This window comes from Ambystoma mexicanum, chromosome 10 (genome assembly GCF_040938575.1).
Source record: "Ambystoma mexicanum isolate Mex_15411 chromosome 10, UKY_AmexF1_1, whole genome shotgun sequence".
NCBI classification, from domain to species: domain Eukaryota; kingdom Metazoa; phylum Chordata; class Amphibia; order Caudata; family Ambystomatidae; genus Ambystoma; species Ambystoma mexicanum.
Genome location: NC_090932.1, coordinates 855,505,988 through 855,525,229, shown reverse-complemented (window position 1 = coordinate 855,525,229; position 19,242 = coordinate 855,505,988). Strand labels below are relative to the sequence as shown.

The following is a 19,242-nucleotide window of genomic DNA, read 5'->3' as shown; positions in this document are numbered from 1 at the left end:
AAGTCGTCCTGTTGTTGCCAGGCACCCACGTCTCTTGATTATATTGAGTCCATGCGCACTCAGTACCTGGCGACACAAAATGACGGACTCGGAGGAAATAGAAATGCTACACACAGGCCTCTGTTAAATAAGGCATCAATCCCGTTTATTGGTAGAGGGCCACCTGACAGTCGTAAAGCCCCTGGATTGATCACCTGCATGTACCTGTCACCAAGCTGATGGCCACTTTCGGCAGTGACCGGGAAGCTTTGTTCTAGGAGCATACCCAGAGTCGGGGTAAGGATTTTTGCTGCCCATAGCAAAAGGTAAGTTTTCCAACCCGTCTCCTGACATACCCCAACCCCTAATGCCCTTCCCCCTAGATGCATGACTCGCCCCTCACTTGACATGTTAAGGGCCTCCCCTGTATGGTGGTGCTTCTTTTCAATAGTTTGGGTGTTGCCCCATCCTGCTTCTCGCGAAATAGTGTGGCACCTCCCAGCCCAAGTAATAGATAAGCTGACTGACTTTCAGGCCAGCAGCTACATAGTGCACGTTATTGTGTCCCCGGATGTCATGTCAACCCCAGCAGAGAATGACGAGAAACATGCCAGTGACAATTTGTCACCACGATTTGACCTTGTGGCAAGCAGGGACAGACGTCTCGAATCAGCAAGAACTGAATGAGCATTTCTTTTAAGGACACTGGATGATATCCACTCATAGATGACTTTCGCTCCTCATTCCATGTCCATATTTGCCTTTTGTCTGCCTTGCTCCATCATCCTCAACATACTTGCCCTCCCTCCGCCCTTATCTATACCGTTTGTGTCTCATGTACTTCGTTCATATTTACGTGACTGCTTCACCATGCCAGATTGCTCACATTGTGTGCGAGCAGCAGAGGATTGGGTCCCAGGACAGGGGCTCCCAGCAAGTCAGCCATCTGGGGGAGTAACGGAAGTCTGCCCCTGGATATCCTGCAATGCCCGACACATTGTCCTCTGCATGCTCTCAGTAGCTAACAATATAGCCTTCATCAGTTCCCTTACCCTCTGGCAAACCACTGAATTGGATGCTGTCACTAATGTGAGGTGGTGGCACTGCCGGTCAATTGCCCTAGCCCTTTGTTCGGGTGATCCCTGAACTGCATCCCTAATGGTCTGCAGGTGTTGCAACTGCTGCTCTGCTATGTTTTCAATGCACTCCTCGCGCTGCTTAATGTTTTTCAGCCTGCACCCTTCACAGGTGTATTGGGGTACACTGTTAGGGGTGCGGACAGGGACCTTGGTGTCACACAAATGCCTTTCAACAGGTCCCATGTCAGTTATCATTTCCCCTGTCAGTGTCCTGATGACGCTAACACTGAATCAGTGAAGCCAATGAGGTCGCAGCAGGAGGGGCCTGCAGGCTGGTTGACCGTGTAACCTCATGGATGTGTTCTGAAGTGTCCACAGGTCACTGGTCTCCACACAGACATGCAGGCTGTGGGTGCAAATTGCAGATGGAGCTGTTGCATGAGGAGCCGTGTTGGTAGTGGAGATGTCCGTGTCGACAACTACAGGGGTGGAGACAGTCTGGCTTGTGGGTGCAGCTGACATGCAGGCACTGTTAGATGTGTCCTTGGCAGAGGTCTTCCAGCAGGTGCTGTGACGTCAGGCCACAGGTGTGGTGGCCATGTTTATGGTGGTTTGTGTCAGCACTTCAATGGTCTCTGTGGCATGTTGAGTTGATCCTGGGTCCAGCTTCCTCTCCCTGGTGGCCTGTGAACTTACTGGGGAATTAATGGAATGCAGTCGCTCATCATGGCAACTGTTCTATGGCAGATCATAACACAGTTTGCATATAGGGGGTTGTCTAGTTGAACATTGGTATGTATACACTCTGATGTTCACACACCATGCTGGATGTGATAATGGAATTTCGTCTGTCATGGTTTTTATTGTCATATGCACCTATATGTTGCTCAGAGAAGTCATCCTTGTACTGTACCGTCATGGACAGGGTATTTTGTCATAGGTCCCACGTAGCACTTGCAAGGTTGGACTAGGGCAAGGACAGATGATGACTTGGTCTGCCATTTATGTTGGCACGCATTGGCATATTTATTGTTAATGGGACGTTTTCATGGGCCAGGCAGTTTACTGGAACTGGTTTTCAATGTGGTCTCAATGGTTTTTGTAGGATTATGGGATGCATGTTGACTATACAGCCATGTCCTGTCCTGATTGCTGAATTTTATTTATGTATTTAATATATTTCTTAAGCGCTAGAGACAAAGGCCCTGAGGCATAGGAGCGGTGAAACATGACAGACAAAGAATACAAAACAAACCAGTAATAGGTAGTAAGGGTGGATTGACTAGGTTGCGACAGGCATCTTAGGGGGAATTATTCAAAAAGAACAGTTTTCAGCTTTCGTTTGAAGATCGAAAGGCTCGGGCAGAGCCAGAGATCAGGCAGTACAAATAACGAATAAAGAAAAGTAATAACAAAAAAATAAAGGTCCTTAAGTCCCCCTGTTTTTGCAGCACCCAACTCCGCCTCTGTTCTCTTGAGTCAAGGACTGCCACAGGTTACTAGATCCTTAGACACACATTGGCGTGCATGGTACAGTACACAGCAGCAGGTTTTCAGGGTGTTCAATAATCTCTGGATTGCATGTGGTCACATTTCCATAGATGCAATAGTACATGTGTAGCTTCATAGCCATGTGGACCTGGTGTCATTCCATGGGAAGTACATGCGTTTTGTTGCCCCAGCATTAGTTCCATGGGCTTTCTGAGCTTTGCTTTGGCCTCACCAGCGTAACCATATGATTCCTCATCCAGGATCATGGCTAGGGAGTCAGGATATGCATTCACATCACAGAGGTGACATTCATATTCACCATGCTGCTTTGACTAACTGCCTGCTCCAACTTCTGCTCCTCCTATTCCCTCTATGTTAGCCATGTGGGGACCCTACTAACCTTTTCCTCCCATGGCGTAAGGGTGATTGGCTTGACTGTGAAACCTTGTGTAGCAGCAGTCTCCCACCGCTCAACAAGATCAGAGACCACACCCTGGCCTTCAGTGAATTCCACCTCTTGTGGCAGTCTTTGTTCTCCAGGTGTGCAGTGCCAACTGCTACCACCTTGTCACAACTGGAAAGTTGTTCTCCATTGCTATACTCCAAACAGCTTATCAGCATGGACCACCGCTGGAGCAAGGACCCAGAACTCTGCATTGCAGAACTTTGTTTTTTTGACCCGCATTTCGGGCACCTTCCATCTTTCTCCTGACGTGGTTGACACTACTTGTAGGGTTAGATGGCAACAATAAAAGGGGGGATTTAAAGGTATTTAGTTTTCAAAGCTGGTCCCTGTCGCACTGTCTATTGGCGAAATGACAATATGTCCTCTCAGCACAAATTCCGCCAGAGTATTTACCATTCTGTAATTTCCACACTTTTCTGGCAGAGATGTAATTCCACCAAAAAATTGGGTATTTACAGATCATGTTAGTGTTTAGCGCTAATTCTGCTGTACAGAATTACTGTTACAGTCGATGGTTGGCATACAGACACATGGCCTCTTAATTTAGCGCCTAGTCTCTGGAAATCATGGTGGTAACAGTAATTACGCCCGGCGAAATTACCCTCGTCTTTACCACTAAACTTGTAATGATGCCCAATGTGCCTTTGCCACACAGGAATGCAGTGAAAACACATGGCAGTAAAATAAATAAGAACACACAAATTGATATCTTGCATGATTCACTTTCCTAAATCGAGAGAATGACACATCCTCTCCAGAATCATTATCCAAGTATGGGACACATTCTCTGGGATCCTGGGCATTATTATGATCTCCAATACCACCGAGTGTGATGACTCCGACAGAAACCTGGGTCGAACAAAAAAAAGTCCTCCCAATCCCACAGACAATAAGAAGTAATTAACACTGTATTGGCCAGGCAATTGAGCAAAAGGGTGGAAGGCTACCGTCCTGATCGCCAGGCTGAAAATATAAAGAAGGTACAATCAGGTCAAGTGATGCACTATGTCCACCTTCCCTCAAACCCCTCCACTATCTCCATTTACCTTGGCAGTAGTACAGAAGAAATCCAAACAGCAGACCAAAAATGGAACAAAACCCAAGCAAATCCAAAGAGAAGAAAAATAGAACAAAATCTCTGAGTTCCCAAGGAATAATCAATATCCCATAAACACACACAAGATCCAAACCAAATCCGGGAAGATAGGGAGTTCCAAAAACAAAAAGGCCATACCGGGGGAGACGAGAAACCAAAAAATCCAAGTCACCAATCCAAAAAGGGCATACCCAAAAAGGCAATCCAAAGTCCAGAAACCAAAAGTCAAAAACAGGAAGACACAGAAGAGCCAAAATTACAAGACAAGAGAAATTCCACAAACCAGTCCAGAGTCAATTAAGGGATGCAGACAGCCCTAGGAGGTCACCAGGATCCAAAACCTAGGATACACAGGAGGCAGCTCGTTGTGCCAGTGAAGAACAGCTGAGAAGATCCAAGCCACAGAAAGCAGCCGTAAACTGCAGGCTTTCTAGTCCAGCATGCCCCTGGAGCCATGATGCTCTCACAGTGTCACATGATGATGGAACACGCCGACCCTACGTACGTGGCGTTGGGAATTGCAGTCTTGTGTGCCAGCATGATCCCTCAAGCCACCACAGCAGATGCTAGGGATGTGGGATTTGACATACCCCCTCCCCAAGACCCAAGTACCATGCGGGTGATCTGGATGGAGCGGTGGACTTCAAGGGGGTCATGAAAATAAAAAGCAGGTTCCCAGGACTGTTCTTCTGGGCCATACTCCTTCCAGTCAATCAGGTAGAATAACCACACTTTGCAGATCTTTGAATCCAGGATGTCCTGGACCTCATATTATTTGGCAGAATTAATAACAATCGGGGCCAGTCCCTCCACCCGACGTGTTTGTGGGATGCAAGCTTTAAGCAGAGAGGTCTGAAAGACAGAATAGGTCCCATGGTCGGGGAATGTTCAAGGGAAAGGCAACAGTATTGATCATCTGGGTCACCTTATTTTGGGAGCAGCTTCAGATGCCCATAGAGATGCAGGTGGCGGGTTGAGAGTAGCACCAAGTCATCATCTTGGTAACGGGGTGATTCCTGCTGATGCTGATCTGCAAAGCGATGAACATTCTCTTGTGCCTCACATAAATGGACATGAGTCTGTTCATGGCGCTACAAAAGATGTTAGTAACATGGATGTGCAGCTAATACAGGCATCCCGGCTCTACCTTCTACAGGAAGGATATGTGGATGTTGACCATAAACTAGGTAGAACGGAGAAGAAACAGTTGCGGAATGCAAAGCATTGTTGTACGCAAATTATGCCATGCTTAACAAGGACAGACAGTTTTCTTGATATTGTAAGCTCAAAAAGCAGAGGTACTGTTCAAGGGTTTGGATCACTCGTTCAGTTGTGCATCTATCCCCATGTGTTTATTTAGGGTCTTCCAAAAACAGGCAGTGAACTGCGATCCACAATCTGTAATTATTATAGAGGGACGGCAGTGGAACCGGAAGATGTTATGGCAATAAATTGCATGGGACAAATTGGGCCATTTTAGAAAAGAAATCAACAATAACCCAAATTATTGGGTTATTCTCACGGCAGATCCGTGAGAAAATCCATAGAGATCATGTTCCATGGTTTATGGTGAATATTTATGGGTTGCAAAAGGCCCAAAGGTTTACCTGAGGTGTCTTGCTTTGAGCATGTTTCATTTGGGGCCACAACATCATTGATTTTAGAGTTCTCAGGGCTTGTATTGCCCTGGATGGATGGCGTATTTTAAATCGTGAGACCACCTCAAGGCTTGTGATCACATAGCTGGAAATGGGGAATATAAACAACCTTGAATGTAAGGAAGGCCATCCAGACAATAGATATTCCACTCTGGAACTTCAGCTGCGTGTTCCTGTACCCATTTCCAGAGCTTGAGGACGAATGCAGGTGCTGGTGTACATACACAAATCGCATGTTCTGGTTTTAGAATAGAGTCGGGATATTGGGGTAATGACTCTCCTCCCGAGGTGTGTGAAAGAGCATTAGCTTTATAGTGGTTGATTCCGGGTTGATATTTGATAACAAAATCAAAAGAAGCAAAGAACAGATGCCAACAGACCTGCCAGCTGTACGAACACTTCAAGGCAGTTAAATCTTGTAGATTGCGGTGGTCTGTATACGCTACGGTTTGATGCTTCGCAACGAGAAGATGATGCCTCCGACTGTAAAGTCATTTTTAATGGCTAACATCCCTTCTCTGTCACAGTGTAGTGTAGTTTAGTTCATTTTGACTGAACTTTCAGGAATGGAAAGTGGCAGGATGGTCACTTCCTGTGTGATGGCAAATCTGTGATAGGATATCCACCCAGAGCAAATGAAGAGGCATCTGCCTCAACCACAAACAGCAGCTTTCAATTGGGGTTTTGTAATACCGGGACTGTTGTGAAATCTTTCTTTTTCAAAAGCTGCTTGCGTTGTCCCAGTCCCGTTTCACAGTAGTGATCTACTGTGATGTCAATCTTGTTAGAGGAGCAGATAAAGAATAGAACCCCAAAATGAATCGCCTAAAAAAATTGGCAAAGCCCAAGAAGGCATGTAAGGCTTTCAGGTTAATGGGTATAGGGCTGCCTGAACTTTGGAAGCACTCATGTGGATACCGTTTGCTGATAACTCGAACCCCAAGAACTCCACCTCTGGCACGTGAAAGAGGCATTTTTCTAGTTTGGCATAGAGAGAATGTGCATTCAGTCTTTGTAACACCTCCTTGTGTGGGATTTATACGATGGGGAATAGATGAGAATATCATCCAAATAGACAATAACGTATTGATCAAGAATGTTGTGGAAGACATTGTCCATAAAGTGCTAAAAGGTTGCCTGGGCATTGCACAGGCCAAAGGGCATCACCAAATACTCGTAGAGACCATAACGAGTACAGAAGGCAGTCTTCCACTCATCTCCGAGTCATATGCACCACAAATTATATGCTCAGTGAAGGTCCAGTTTTGTGAACCAAAGGGCCTCCCATAATTGATATAGGAGGACAGATATCCGGGGTATCGGGTATCTGTTTTACTGTGATCTGATTTACCTTTCTGTAATCGATGCATGGTCATAAATCCCCTTTCCTCTCAGGTACAAAAAACAAAGGACTAGCGGTCAGTGTTTGTGAGTGTCGGATAAAACCTATCTTGAGGGTGGTGTCTAAGTATTCCTTGAGGACGACGTCTTCCTTTTGCATGAGCAAATACATTGTTCGCTGCATCGGGAACAAGATCAATAGGGCAGTCGTAGCGGCGATGTGGTGGAAGATGTTCGGCTTGCTTTTTGCCAAAAACATCTAGGAACATTAGTTATTCAGGGGATGTGAAAGGTACTACTGGAGTGGTAGCACCTATGAGATGGGAAGAGAAGACTAAGGCCTGACATGGTAATACAGAGGAACCCTTCTTATCTGGACGTAAACATATCTTAACACAGAAGGGGGAAATACACAACACTGTCCTGGATATCAAATCTATCTGAGGGATGTGTTTTCTAGCCAAGGCATCCCAAGGCTGATTCCAAATTGTGGTGATGCGATTAGATCAATAATTATGGTTTCTTTGTGGCCTTGCTTTAGAGTCATAAGAAGATCAATCGTTTGCTGACAAACTGGGCCAGAGGAAAGTGTGTGTCATGAACCCATTGACGGCGCGTTCAGGATATACACGCGAGTTGAAGCAAGTTCATTGCCCTACACGCTTGACATATGAGAGCCGCCTTCTGGACCTTGCCTCAAGTATAGAGCTCTCAGGACAGAGATCTCGCCAGGTCCGCCACAGCAGACCTCTTAAGGATTCACGCCTTTGAAAAATCATCTGGTCCTGAAAAAGATGACCCTAATGAGAATAGGTCATAGAAACCGGTCGACCATAGATGCATGAGCCATCTCATGACCTTTTTTGATGTTCCAATGAGTTGATGTGAACACAACTGTACAATAAGTAGCCTGAGTTGGGCACACTCCAACCAGGGGGTCCCCACATTCCTTGAGTGTGCAGACTTTATTGTTTTAACCATCCAGTATTAGGCTCGTTATTTGAGGAGTACTTCACAGTATGGGTGATTAAAACATTAAAGAGAAATTCCTATGCAAAGTTACCGGCCAGAGAAATAGACATGATCTAATGTCAACATTCTCTACTGTTTGCCTGTAATGGTTTTTTAAGTTTTTGTGATCAATGTGAATGTGGTCTATAGATGAGGGAAAGTTTTCTCGCTATCCCTTTTAGATAGGCGGTACACCACCAGTCTTTCTAGGGAGAGCTTTCCCTGGCAGGGTCAGGGTGTGGTTCTGAATAGGGACAGTCTTATTTGTGTGTTTTATTGACAACAGTTTGTGTGAGTTACACTCACCATTGATACATACTCCTGCACCCGCTCTTTTTGTGATAAAATATGTTGACCATAACTGGAGGAAAGTAATAGAAGGGTATAATCCTTTTAGTTGTGCCCTTGGTTTTTTGCAGTGGTTCCGCATACCATACCTACAAGAGTGGGGTCCTGAATAAGGCACATCCATGTTCACCCATTTACGGATGAGCTCTGTGAAAACCTGATCTCTTTCTAGGTCTTCAAGATCATTCCTTAATGAAATGGCCCGTTCTTTTGCAGGCATCTGCAGCATGTCTTCATTGCCTTTCCACTTGGGACATAGGCCCTCTAAATCCCCCGATTTGCATGGGTTCTGCCGTTGTGTCTGAGACAGAAGAGGAATCAGAACTGGTCCAGCAGGAAATGACGGACCGGTTCTCAATTCGCCTCTGCTAGATCCACCCGTTCAGGGTATGTGGTAGTCATACTTCATACATCCTTCATGCCCCCATTAACACCTCTATAGAATACTGCTGCCTTCTTCTGCTCGAGCCATGCAGTTTCTGCAGCCAACTGGTTACACTTGGCTACATATTCCAGAATACTTGATTTGCCTTGATGAGTTCTAAATCTCTAGCCTGCACCTTGAAGCGTGCGTCTAATACCGTGCCCATTTCTTCTAATAGGGTCTCAAAGCTATACAATACAGAACTATTGACCTCCAATAATGGATTGGCCCACGTGAGCGCAGTGCCGCCTAAGTGGGAAAGTACAAACGCAGCCTTAGTAGTAGCATCCAGGAATGCTGATGGTGTCCCCAAAAGTGTAATTTACACTGATTAATGATCATCCTATATTTGCTGGAATCACCCAAACAACGTTTGGGAGAGGCTTATGGAAATGGGGTAGGGATGAGCACTAGAGTAGCTTGTGCTCTAGCTGCAACAGGAGGGCATGCTGGCCCTGGGTCCCTGAATTCTGCATCCTGATGGGGTGCCTTTTGGCATCCCTGCATGGTGTCTAATTGCTGGTGACATTATTGGCTACAGTCATTTCAGCCCGTAACGTTTAAATTGTTTGTATTAAAGCAGCCACTGGGTCTACAGCAGCCTCCATTTTCCTTTCTGCCCAGGTGGGTAAAGTTACGGCTTCTCCGTCTGTAACGACTTCTGACTGAAGCCCAGGTGGAACAAATAAAACCTTCCTCCCAATCCCCCAGTTAATAAGAAATAAAGAACACTGTAGTGGCCAGCTGATGGAGCAAAGGGTGGAAGACCATCGCCCACATCGCAAGGCTGAAAATATACAGAAGGTACAATCAGGTAATGCACTATTTTCATCTTCCTTCAAACCCCGCAAGTATCTCTATTTACCTGGGCAATAGTAAAGAAGAAATCCAAACAGCAGACCAAAAATAGAACAAAACCCAAGCAAATTCAAACAGAAGGAAAAAAATCACTTGCGCCAAAAATTGAACAAAGTCTACGAGTTCCCAAGGAATAGTCAATATCCCATAAGATCCAAATCCAATCCAGGAAGATATGCAGTTCCAAAAACAAAAAGGCCAGACCAGGAGAGATGAGAAAGTCACCAATCCAAAAAGGCATATCCAAAAAGGCTATCCAAAGTCCAGAAACCAAAAGCCAGGAAGACATAGACAGAGCCAAAATTACAAGACAAGAGAAATTCCACAAACCGGTTCGAGGTCGATTAGGGGAAGCAGATAGTCAGAGGAGGTCACCAGGATCCAAAACCTAGGAAACACGGAAGGCAGCTTGCAGTGCCGGTGAGGAACAGCTGAGAAGTTTCGAACTCCGGCGAGAGAACTTTGTCTTGCTGACAGTTTTGATCTGTCAGTGGGAGATGTTGCATACCGAGGCTGTGCCTCATTACTCCAATGTTTCTGGTTGAGTGTGTAGTCGCGGTTTGATATGCTTCTTGAACTGTGTTCTTGGCACAGTGGAGAAAGCTTTGAGCTGTGGTAAAGAGCAGGCTTTCTAGTCTTGCAGGCCCCTGGGGCTGTTACACTCTGACAGTGTCACGTGATGACTGAGCATGCAGACCCTATATACGTGACGTACCCTTTGTGCCATTGGAAATTGCAGTCTCATGTGTCGGCTTGATTCCCAGAGCCGCCACGGCAGATGCCAGGGACGTGGGAATCTCGGACCACAATAGCCTGAAGGTTTTGATTTTTGTAATAAAAGGATTCCGATAATTCTGTTTCTGAAAGGGAGGCTAATTAGGTCCCCTTTCCTAATACTCCATGCCAAAAGCATAGTGCATTTGTGTACCTTTGCAGTGACTAGTCTCCCGACACCCAGCAACTGATCTCACTTTTTCTTGTCCTAGTAACATTTACTCATCACCTCTCCTCATCCTAATCCTTCTTCCTCATCCCAATTCCTATTCCTCCTCCTCAACCAAGTCCCTCCTCCTCATTCTAATCACTCTTCCTTTTCCCACTACTTTGTCCTAGTCCCACATCATCATCCTTCTTCCTATTTGTACTTCCTTGTATTATTCCCTGTTCCTTATCCTAGTCCCTCTTCATGGTCCCTTTTCCATATCCTAGTCCCTCCTACACATGCTAGTCCCATTTCCACATCCTAGCCCTTCTGCCTCTTCCTTTCCCCCTTCCTCATCCTAGTCCCTCATCTTAGGTCTTCTAATTCTTTCCTCTTCTATCTTCCTCATCCTAGTCCCTCTTCCTTGTCCTAGTCCCTCTTCCCTTTCCTCGTCCCAGTCCTATTGGCTCTCCCTAGTCCATTGTCCTCCAATTAGTCCCTCTATCGTGTTGCTCCTTCTCATCCCTTTTCTTTGTCCTAGTCTTTCTTCTTCATCCTTTTTATTGTTCTAATCTCCCTTCCTTGTGCTAGGCCCTCTTGTGCTTACTTGGCGTAATCCCTTTTCCTCTTCCTAGTCTCTCTTCCTCATGCAAGTCCCTCTTATTTCGTCTAGACCCCGTCCTAGTCCTAATCCCTTTTCTAAATCTGTCTTCCTCTTCCCTGTCCTAGCCCTTCCTACTCAACCTAGTGCTTCTTCCTTTTTGATCTTGCTAATCCCTTTTAATAATCCTAATCTGTCTTTCTTGTCGTTCCTCTTCAACCACATCCTTCTTTCCCACCCTAGTCCCTCTTCATTGTTCTACTCCCTCTTCCTCAACCTACTTTCTTTTCCTTGTCCTAGTCACTTTTGCTTATTCCTCTTCTCTCTTCCTCATCCTAATTCATGTACCTCCTCCTTGTCCTAGTCACTCTTCCTTATTGCAATCACTCTTCCCAATCCTAATCACTCTTCCCTGTCTTTGGCCCTGGTCCTTGTCCCAATCCATCTTCCTCAACCTACTCCCATTTCCTTGTTCCAGTCCCTATCCCTCATACTAATTCATTTTCCTCCTGTTTGTCCTAGTCACTATTCCTCATTCCAATCAGATGTCCTCTTCCTATTCCCTATCCTTTGTCCTAGTCCTTCTTCCTCATCCGTATTACTAGTCCCTTTTCCCAGTCCATTATTCTCCTCCTAGTCCTGCTTCCTAGTCCCTATTCCTTGTTCTAGACCCTCTTTCTCTGTCTAATCCATCTTCTTCTTCCTGATCCTATTCCCTCTTCCTCAGCCCTCTTCCTTTTCCAGTACCTCGCCCTCTTCCCTGTCCATATTCATCTATTTAGATCATCTTCCCCTTTCTTAGTCTGCACATTTCCTTCTCATCCCTTTTCCTCATTTTAGTGTCTCCTGCTCATCCTAATTCCTGTACCTAGCCCCTCGTCCTTGTTGTTCTTCCTCATTTTTGACCCTCTTTCTTGTTTTAGCAGCTCTTGTTCATTCGCATTCTTATTCCTCATCCTAGTTCCTCTTCCCGGTCCTAGTTCCTTTTCCTCATTGTAGTTCTTCCTTGTTCAAGTTCCACTGCCTTTTCCGTCTTTCTCTTCCTAGTCCCAATTGCTCATCCAATCCTCTTCCTCTTTCTTGTCCTAATCTTTTTCTTTGCATAGTTCCTCTTCCTCATTCCGCTTCCTCACTCTAATCCTTGTTCTTCTTTCAAATACCTCTTCCCCTTCCCAGTTCATATTCCTCTTTCTAAACCATTTTCCTCGCTTTCATCCTAATCCTTCTAATTTGCCCCTCTTCCTCATCCCTCCTTCTTTTCCGTGTTCCACTTTCTCATTACATTCCCTTTTCCTCTACACCTTTCACCCCTTTTACCCCTTTCACCCTACACTCGCTTTCCCATCCTTTTCTTTCTTTCTCCCCCTCACTCCTCTTCATAATCTTAGCCCTCTTCCTCCCACTGGTCCTAACCCCTCCTTCCCCATCCCTCTTTTTCTTTCTAGTCCCTCCTCATCCCTCTTCTTAGAGGCTGTTCATATTTCGTGTCCTCTCCCTCTTCCTCATCCCCATGCACATCCTAGCCCCTCCTCTTTCAGGTCCGTGGCCTGCTTCCTTATCCTAGTCAGTCTTCCTCTTCTTTGTCCCTATTCTAGTCCCTTATCCTCTTCTTTGTTCTCATCCCTCATCTGCATCCTAGTCCCTGAGCCCTATTCTTTCTTCCCGTCCCTCTGTCTTCAACCCTCTTTGGCATCCTATTCCCTTTTCCTTGTCCCTCATTCTAGTTCCTCATTCTAGTTCCTTTTCCTTTGCCTCATCCCAGTCTCTCATCATAGTCTCACGTCCTACTAAGTCTCCCACTTGTACAGTCTCTCAGTCAGGCATAAGGTCCCTTTTACGCCCCCCCACCTCTGTATCACTTCTTGTAACCTTTCTTGTACCCCTCCCTTTGTCTCTCTTTGTTTCTCTATCTGTCTCTCTTTGTCTCTTGCTTTCTCTCGCATACCCTCCACCCTACTGGGGAGTGTGGTGCAGTTTCAGGTGGAAATGGTGCAAGAAAATCCACAAAAGCAAAGTCTGCATGTAAGAGGGCTGGAAACCGAAAGCATAAAAAGTGATGTTAGCGATGAGAATTTCATTCTGTAAAGCTGAAACAGCCACCCTTTAAGCCTGCACACTATTCTTTACGTGGTATAGATACATTTCACAACTAGGCACCTAACTTGGTTGTAGAATTTGAGGTAGCTCTATCATTAAGCATGACACTTGAAGGTAGGCACTCAGTGGAGCGGCTGCTGCAGTCCGAGGTAAATGGTAATACATGCTGCTCAAATGTTTCTTAGCCATAAATGGGTAGATGGCCTTCATGTTAGCAGATCTTCCTTGCATCAGTTATAGCTAGCATATTTACATGAACCGCGACACCCACTTTGCATGGATATAGTTGGTAAACTGGCAGGGAGTCTTCGTTCAATACAGTATTTTCATCTTGCAGCAAATTATAGTTATCAAGCAGTATATGCCCCCTACACACGGTTTCTTATACCGTCTATGTCTATATTTTGTTTTGGAGTGCTACAGTCCAACTTTTTAGGCCTGTAGTCAAAAGATTTTAAGGGTGACCCCATTCTGTTGGCCATCGTTTAAATACCTAGGTAAATTGGGCTTGTAGGCATACTTTAATATGATTGCTAAAGCCTTGCTGGGTGCTATAGACATCTCCAGAGCTTCTCTCTCTCCCCATCCCCTTTTTAGCAACTAAATGTATTCCCTAACCCAGGTGGTGGGGATCTTTGGTTTCAACTTTATGCTGACGACACTCAGATCCTGGTTCATCTCCTTAGTGGGTAATGCAATGCACTGGGGGGGTGATGGAGAATCTTGGGGGTCCTGCGCCAAAATAGTTATACTAAGGAGGTCCAGCTCCCTGGCTGCCCCTCTCCAGGAACATAGCCCTTTAAATGGCCTATTCATCTTGGCACGCCTCTGGCCCTAGTGACTTCAGTTAGGAATCTGGGGGTTATTTCTTACAACAGGCTGTTTTTCTCACCTCAGGTTGGTGCAGTTGTTAAAACTTCACATATATGTATAACGCCAACAGATGTAAGGTGATGCTTAGGTAAAATCTTTATATATTGCTAGTGGAAGCTGTGGTGCTGTCTAGGCTTCAGTATTGTGGGTCCCTTTATGTGAGCATTAGGAAAATATCCTTAGCATGTTACTGAAGCTCGTTTTACCCTGGCCGGCTTCCATTGGAAGATCATATCGAAACCCGATTGATGTTTCAAATGTGTAACTTTTAAATGGTGCTACTCCTCACCATTTGATCTGGTTGCTCCCTACGTTCCAAACAAAGAACTTTGTCGCTCTACTTCTTCTTAAATATTAAAAGTTAGCAAAGTTTTTATAGTGCCTAGGAACTGGTTTTACTGGTAAATTGTTTGCCCTTAATAAATGCTTTTACTATTACCAAAAGAAAAGCATTTTATGGGCCTCCTTAACAGATTGTGCAAACTGCAAGCTTCGTGCAACAGCTGCAGATGTAAAATGTTAGAAGTATTTAATTACATATAGATGTGAAACAGCTCAGTACTTATAGTCGGAATCGTACCATAATGTCGCCATGATTGTGGCGACATTACAAAATTTGCGCTTGAGTGCGGTACGAAAATCCTGACCTCCCCCCCATTACTGTGCCCAAGCAGAGCTGGGGTTGCAGGGGTGTCCCCTGCTCTCCTTGGACACAGTAACGGGGGTCGGGGGTTGCCCCCCCTACTTAACATTACGGTAAGCAGGGAGATAATATATATTTTTTAAAAGGACCCTGCAGTGTCAGCATCGCTCACATAAGTGACGCTGCAGGGGTATAAGGATGGTGGTGGCGCACAAAGGAGTGTGCCGGAGTAAAGGTAAGTGGGAGGATTGTGGACCAGGGCAGGCGCAGGTGCGCAGAAGTGATCTATCTGATCACTGCACCGCACCGTAATTGCAGTTGAAATTTTCTTCGGCGGAATTACGGGCGGCGCAGTGATCACATAGATTCCTAATAGTCATATTATGACCGGTTCTTCAACATGCATGTTCTTTGAGCTGGCTCATTTTTCTGGGGCCGATGCAGATTAATGCCTATGAATGTAAAATGTAATGAACAACTGCAAAAGCCATAACTACTGACTTGATATATTTTCAAATGTAGTGCAATAACATTCAGGTAATTTAAGTAAAAGAGAACACAATCTTTGCTATGATTTGAACTGAAATACATTGATAATTAAGATTTTGTCAAATATATAGAGTGATAAACTATTTCCTTTTAAAACAAGCATTGGATATTCTCCAGGCACACGTGCTCATGCCATTCATATATTGACATTATATCGTCTATATTGATACAGTGGATTGCTCTATTCTCTGCCCCTCTCTTTCCTCTTTCAATATCTATGGCAGTGATCTCTCTTCGTCTTCTTCCTCTCTCTCTGATTGCTCTTTGTGTCCTGGGGTTAATTCTTCCACATATCCCCTCAATTTTGTTGTCCCCCCCAGCGTTCACTCCTTGGACCTCTTATTTACTTGCTTTGGAATAATTCCCAAATCTGTCGCTTTCTCTTTTTTTTATCAATCAACTCCATACCTCTATATCTGCCTTTTGCTTTCAAGTCATGAATGCTTGATCAATCTTTACATATTAATTCTTCCAGAACTGAGCTCCAAATATGCTCTGCTCCTTCCCCATGTCTATACCCTATCTATTTGTTTTCCGCCAGACTCTCTCGCCTTCTCGTCCTCTGCTCAGAACCCAGGTGTTATTCGATACCTCTATCTCTTTTGTTTCTCACATCTCCTCTTGGGTTCCTTCCTGCTGTTGTCAACTTTGTAATATCTGCAAGATTTGTCCTTTTCTCACTTTTTTGACTAATAAGACTCCTATTCTCACTCTAATCTTTTCTCGTCTTGACGTTTTCTCCTCGTCCTCTCAGTTTATGCCCTTTCTCCTTTGAATTCTGTTTTCAACTATATTTATTGGTACTTTTTTTCAGCTCCCACTGCGTTGTTCTAGCTCAACTGTTTAAGCCTCCTTTGTATGCCCGTCTTCCACTTCGCTTTGTTTGTATTCTTTTCAAAATATTCGCAGTTGGGTTCCCCTTAGCTTTCCTCCCTTGTCTCAGTTTATTTTCCTCTTTGGTCCTTTTTTTTTTTAATAGCTGTTGACAACCCCTCTCCCATGCCAAGGCCTGGTCCTGTTCCTTTTCTTCCTGGCCAAAACTTTGTACATCTCTTCCTTTTTTTCTTATTCTGCTCCTAATAAAGCTTCTAGTCGCACTTTCCTCAAAACTCATCTTCTCTCCACCTCTAAAATTACTTCATGTTGCCTGCCTTTAATTTGTTCACGCATTGTTGTTTTAGGCGCAGACACTTTATCAAATCGAACAATAAATACTACATTTTTCTACAAATTATCCCACTAAAATAATATGTTACTACTGGTCTTTACATTTTCTTAACAAAACATTAACATATTACTTCTAGTCGTGACCTTTTCTGTACAAAACAAAAACAAGATTCCTAATGTAGGGTTGTGTGACGTGATGCTGCATTGCTTAAAAATCAAGTGGATAAAGATTGAGAATTTGTTTTATTACCACAGAAGCACTCAATAGCAACAGTTAGCCCATTACTTTTTAGACATCTAATTTTGCAGACCTACGTAACTGTTATAAATGACATTAATTTGACAAGAATGCAGATACATCTTTGTAGTTAAAAGCCAGGCAGAGATTACTGTTTTAAACACATTAACGTTAAGGGTTTTTGATAACAGAGATGTTGCTACTGTTATGGGCTTGTCATATATGTGTCCCTCTGCAAAAAGTGCCAAGTCCATACATGCTTTTCATACCATTAGTTTGCATACAAGTGGCTAACACCACCTATACGAGTCAAAACTAAACATGTTAGGGAACAAGTGATGATTTTGTAAAATTCATAAAAAACAATCTGCAAGTTTGTTTTTATTACATTACAAAATGTGACGAAACTCATTTTAGTGCGTACTATATAGTATATGCATATAACTGGGTTGTCTATACTCAACCACTGTGCTCTTTCGATGTGAATTATACATTTTGCATTTGTTATGAAAAGACCACAATTGTGTGATGCAGCTTCAGTCGTTTTAAAAAAAATGAAACGTGCATTGAATGAGCTAAGAGAAATACAGGGAATGCAGGGAAGGGGCTGTGCACTAGAGACAGGGGACATGCATTTACATTAGCCTTCTATAAAATAGATGGGGGCTTTAAACATACAATGGGTGTACACCACCCAGATTGTGCTAGCAAGAAACCCCCTGCACAGGCATAGCTGCTGTTCATTTTACATACCGGATCCTGTACAGGTAAAGAGCATATGGTTAATTAGACTGTATTCTGAATGTGGAAATTGGAAAAAATAAGCGTGCAGTTAAATGTGAGGCCAATTGCGCTGACGTTCTGTATATGCGCTCTATTGCAGGCTTTTGCAGATTTACTTAACACAGGCCGCTTGACCCCAGAATGCACCGACGTTGAGCCCTATGTTGTGGATGGGCGCGTGTATTTGGCAGAGCTCTTCCACGGTCTCAGAAAGCATTATTATTGGACACCAAGTTATGGGGTGGTGGACCACCCAATTTCTAATTCTAGTCTCCCAATAAGAGCAGATTATCAAAGTTTTTCACAAGATTAATATTTTTCAATTAGTACAATTCGAGAAACAGTGCAATAATTATTTTAATGATGTATTTGTCTTGTTATAAATTGTCTGTTATTGAAAATTAGCCTGTTTTAATAAATTGCAATAAAATATAATGAAATAAAAACAAATCGAATCATCAACAGTTATATATCATGCACACTTAACGACTGTATTGTATATACATAAATATTGTTTAAACTAAATATGTGTTATTTTCTATGTGAAAATGGTGTCACCGTTATGGAGAAACACCAAAATATCTTTGGTGTAATAATGGCAAAATCCTGAAGGTAATACATTAATACCTTTGCTTTAGACGTTCATTAGTTTGAGTGGACATCCTCTTTCTGTTTGGGTTTTGTATAGTGCAAACCCAGCTAGGAAGCAACAGAGCACTGCATATGTCGTTCAGGAAAACAAATGCAATAAGGGAGGGGGAGGTTACAATATGTGACATGGATGATCCAACCTCAGAGGTGGAGTTTGATGGAGAATGCAATGGTACTTCGTGGCACCTAGTTATTGACTGAAGAGTGAGATCTCGAGTTGCTTCCTGAACTGCACGAGCGTTGGTGCAATTCGGATTGATTCTGTTTTCTTCTACACGTCATATCAGACTTCTTATCTATTACGAATGGATGTATTGAACTTTATACTTTTAACCTCTTTTGCATGAGTTTTATATCTAAGTAATGTATGTATTGCAATGTGTACGTTTGCTATTTGAAACATTGAAAAACAAAGTCAATGAAGATACACTTGGGCCTTAGCCCTGAGCAAATGACTGGTGGTTGGTTTCTGACCCCCACTCTGACGTGTCTCTCTCAATAGGGGATGCATGCCCCTGTTTACAGTCTGAGGCTGTAGAAGGTGTTGCTCTCCAAGCTTTGGATGCACTGTTCAATTCATTCCAATAAACGTCTCTTTGTTCTCAGCTGGGAATGTCTGGCCCGTGTCACACCACTCTGACTCTTCTCCTGGTAGTCTTTTTCCCAAGAAAGATCCTGGCATTCACTCCCGCTAGACAGTTTATGATCTTCCTCCCAACTTGGGTTTCTGTTGCATTCACCCCACCTTGGGGCATGATTTCTTGCACCCCACCCTGAGGTCTCTTATCCGTCTTGGGGTTTTATTTATCTTGCCCTGCCTTGGGATCTCTGGTCTCTCACCCTGCATTGGGGTTTCATTTCTCTTGTCCCGCCTTGAGAACTCTGCTCTCTCACCTCACCATGGGGTTTGGTTTCTTACTCCACCTTGGGGTCTCTGGTCTCTCAGCCCACATTGGTGTTTCTTTGG

The 19,242-nt window shown here is 44.1% G+C and overlaps 1 protein-coding gene across 8 annotated transcripts in view; it reads left to right on the top strand.

The window, feature by feature from the left end:
- LRRC34 (leucine rich repeat containing 34) overlaps nt 1-18,074 on the top strand; it is a 397,826-nt gene extending 379,752 nt beyond the window's left edge. For all 8 annotated transcript variants that reach the window (XM_069618532.1, XM_069618536.1, XM_069618535.1 and 5 more), the window contains one exon: nt 17,725-18,074. In XM_069618532.1, coding sequence (XP_069474633.1) covers nt 17,725-17,937 — 213 coding nt within the window. In that variant the 3' untranslated portion in view covers nt 17,938-18,074. The remainder of the gene's footprint in view (nt 1-17,724) is intronic.
- The last annotated feature ends 1,168 nt before the right edge of the window (nt 18,075-19,242 follow it).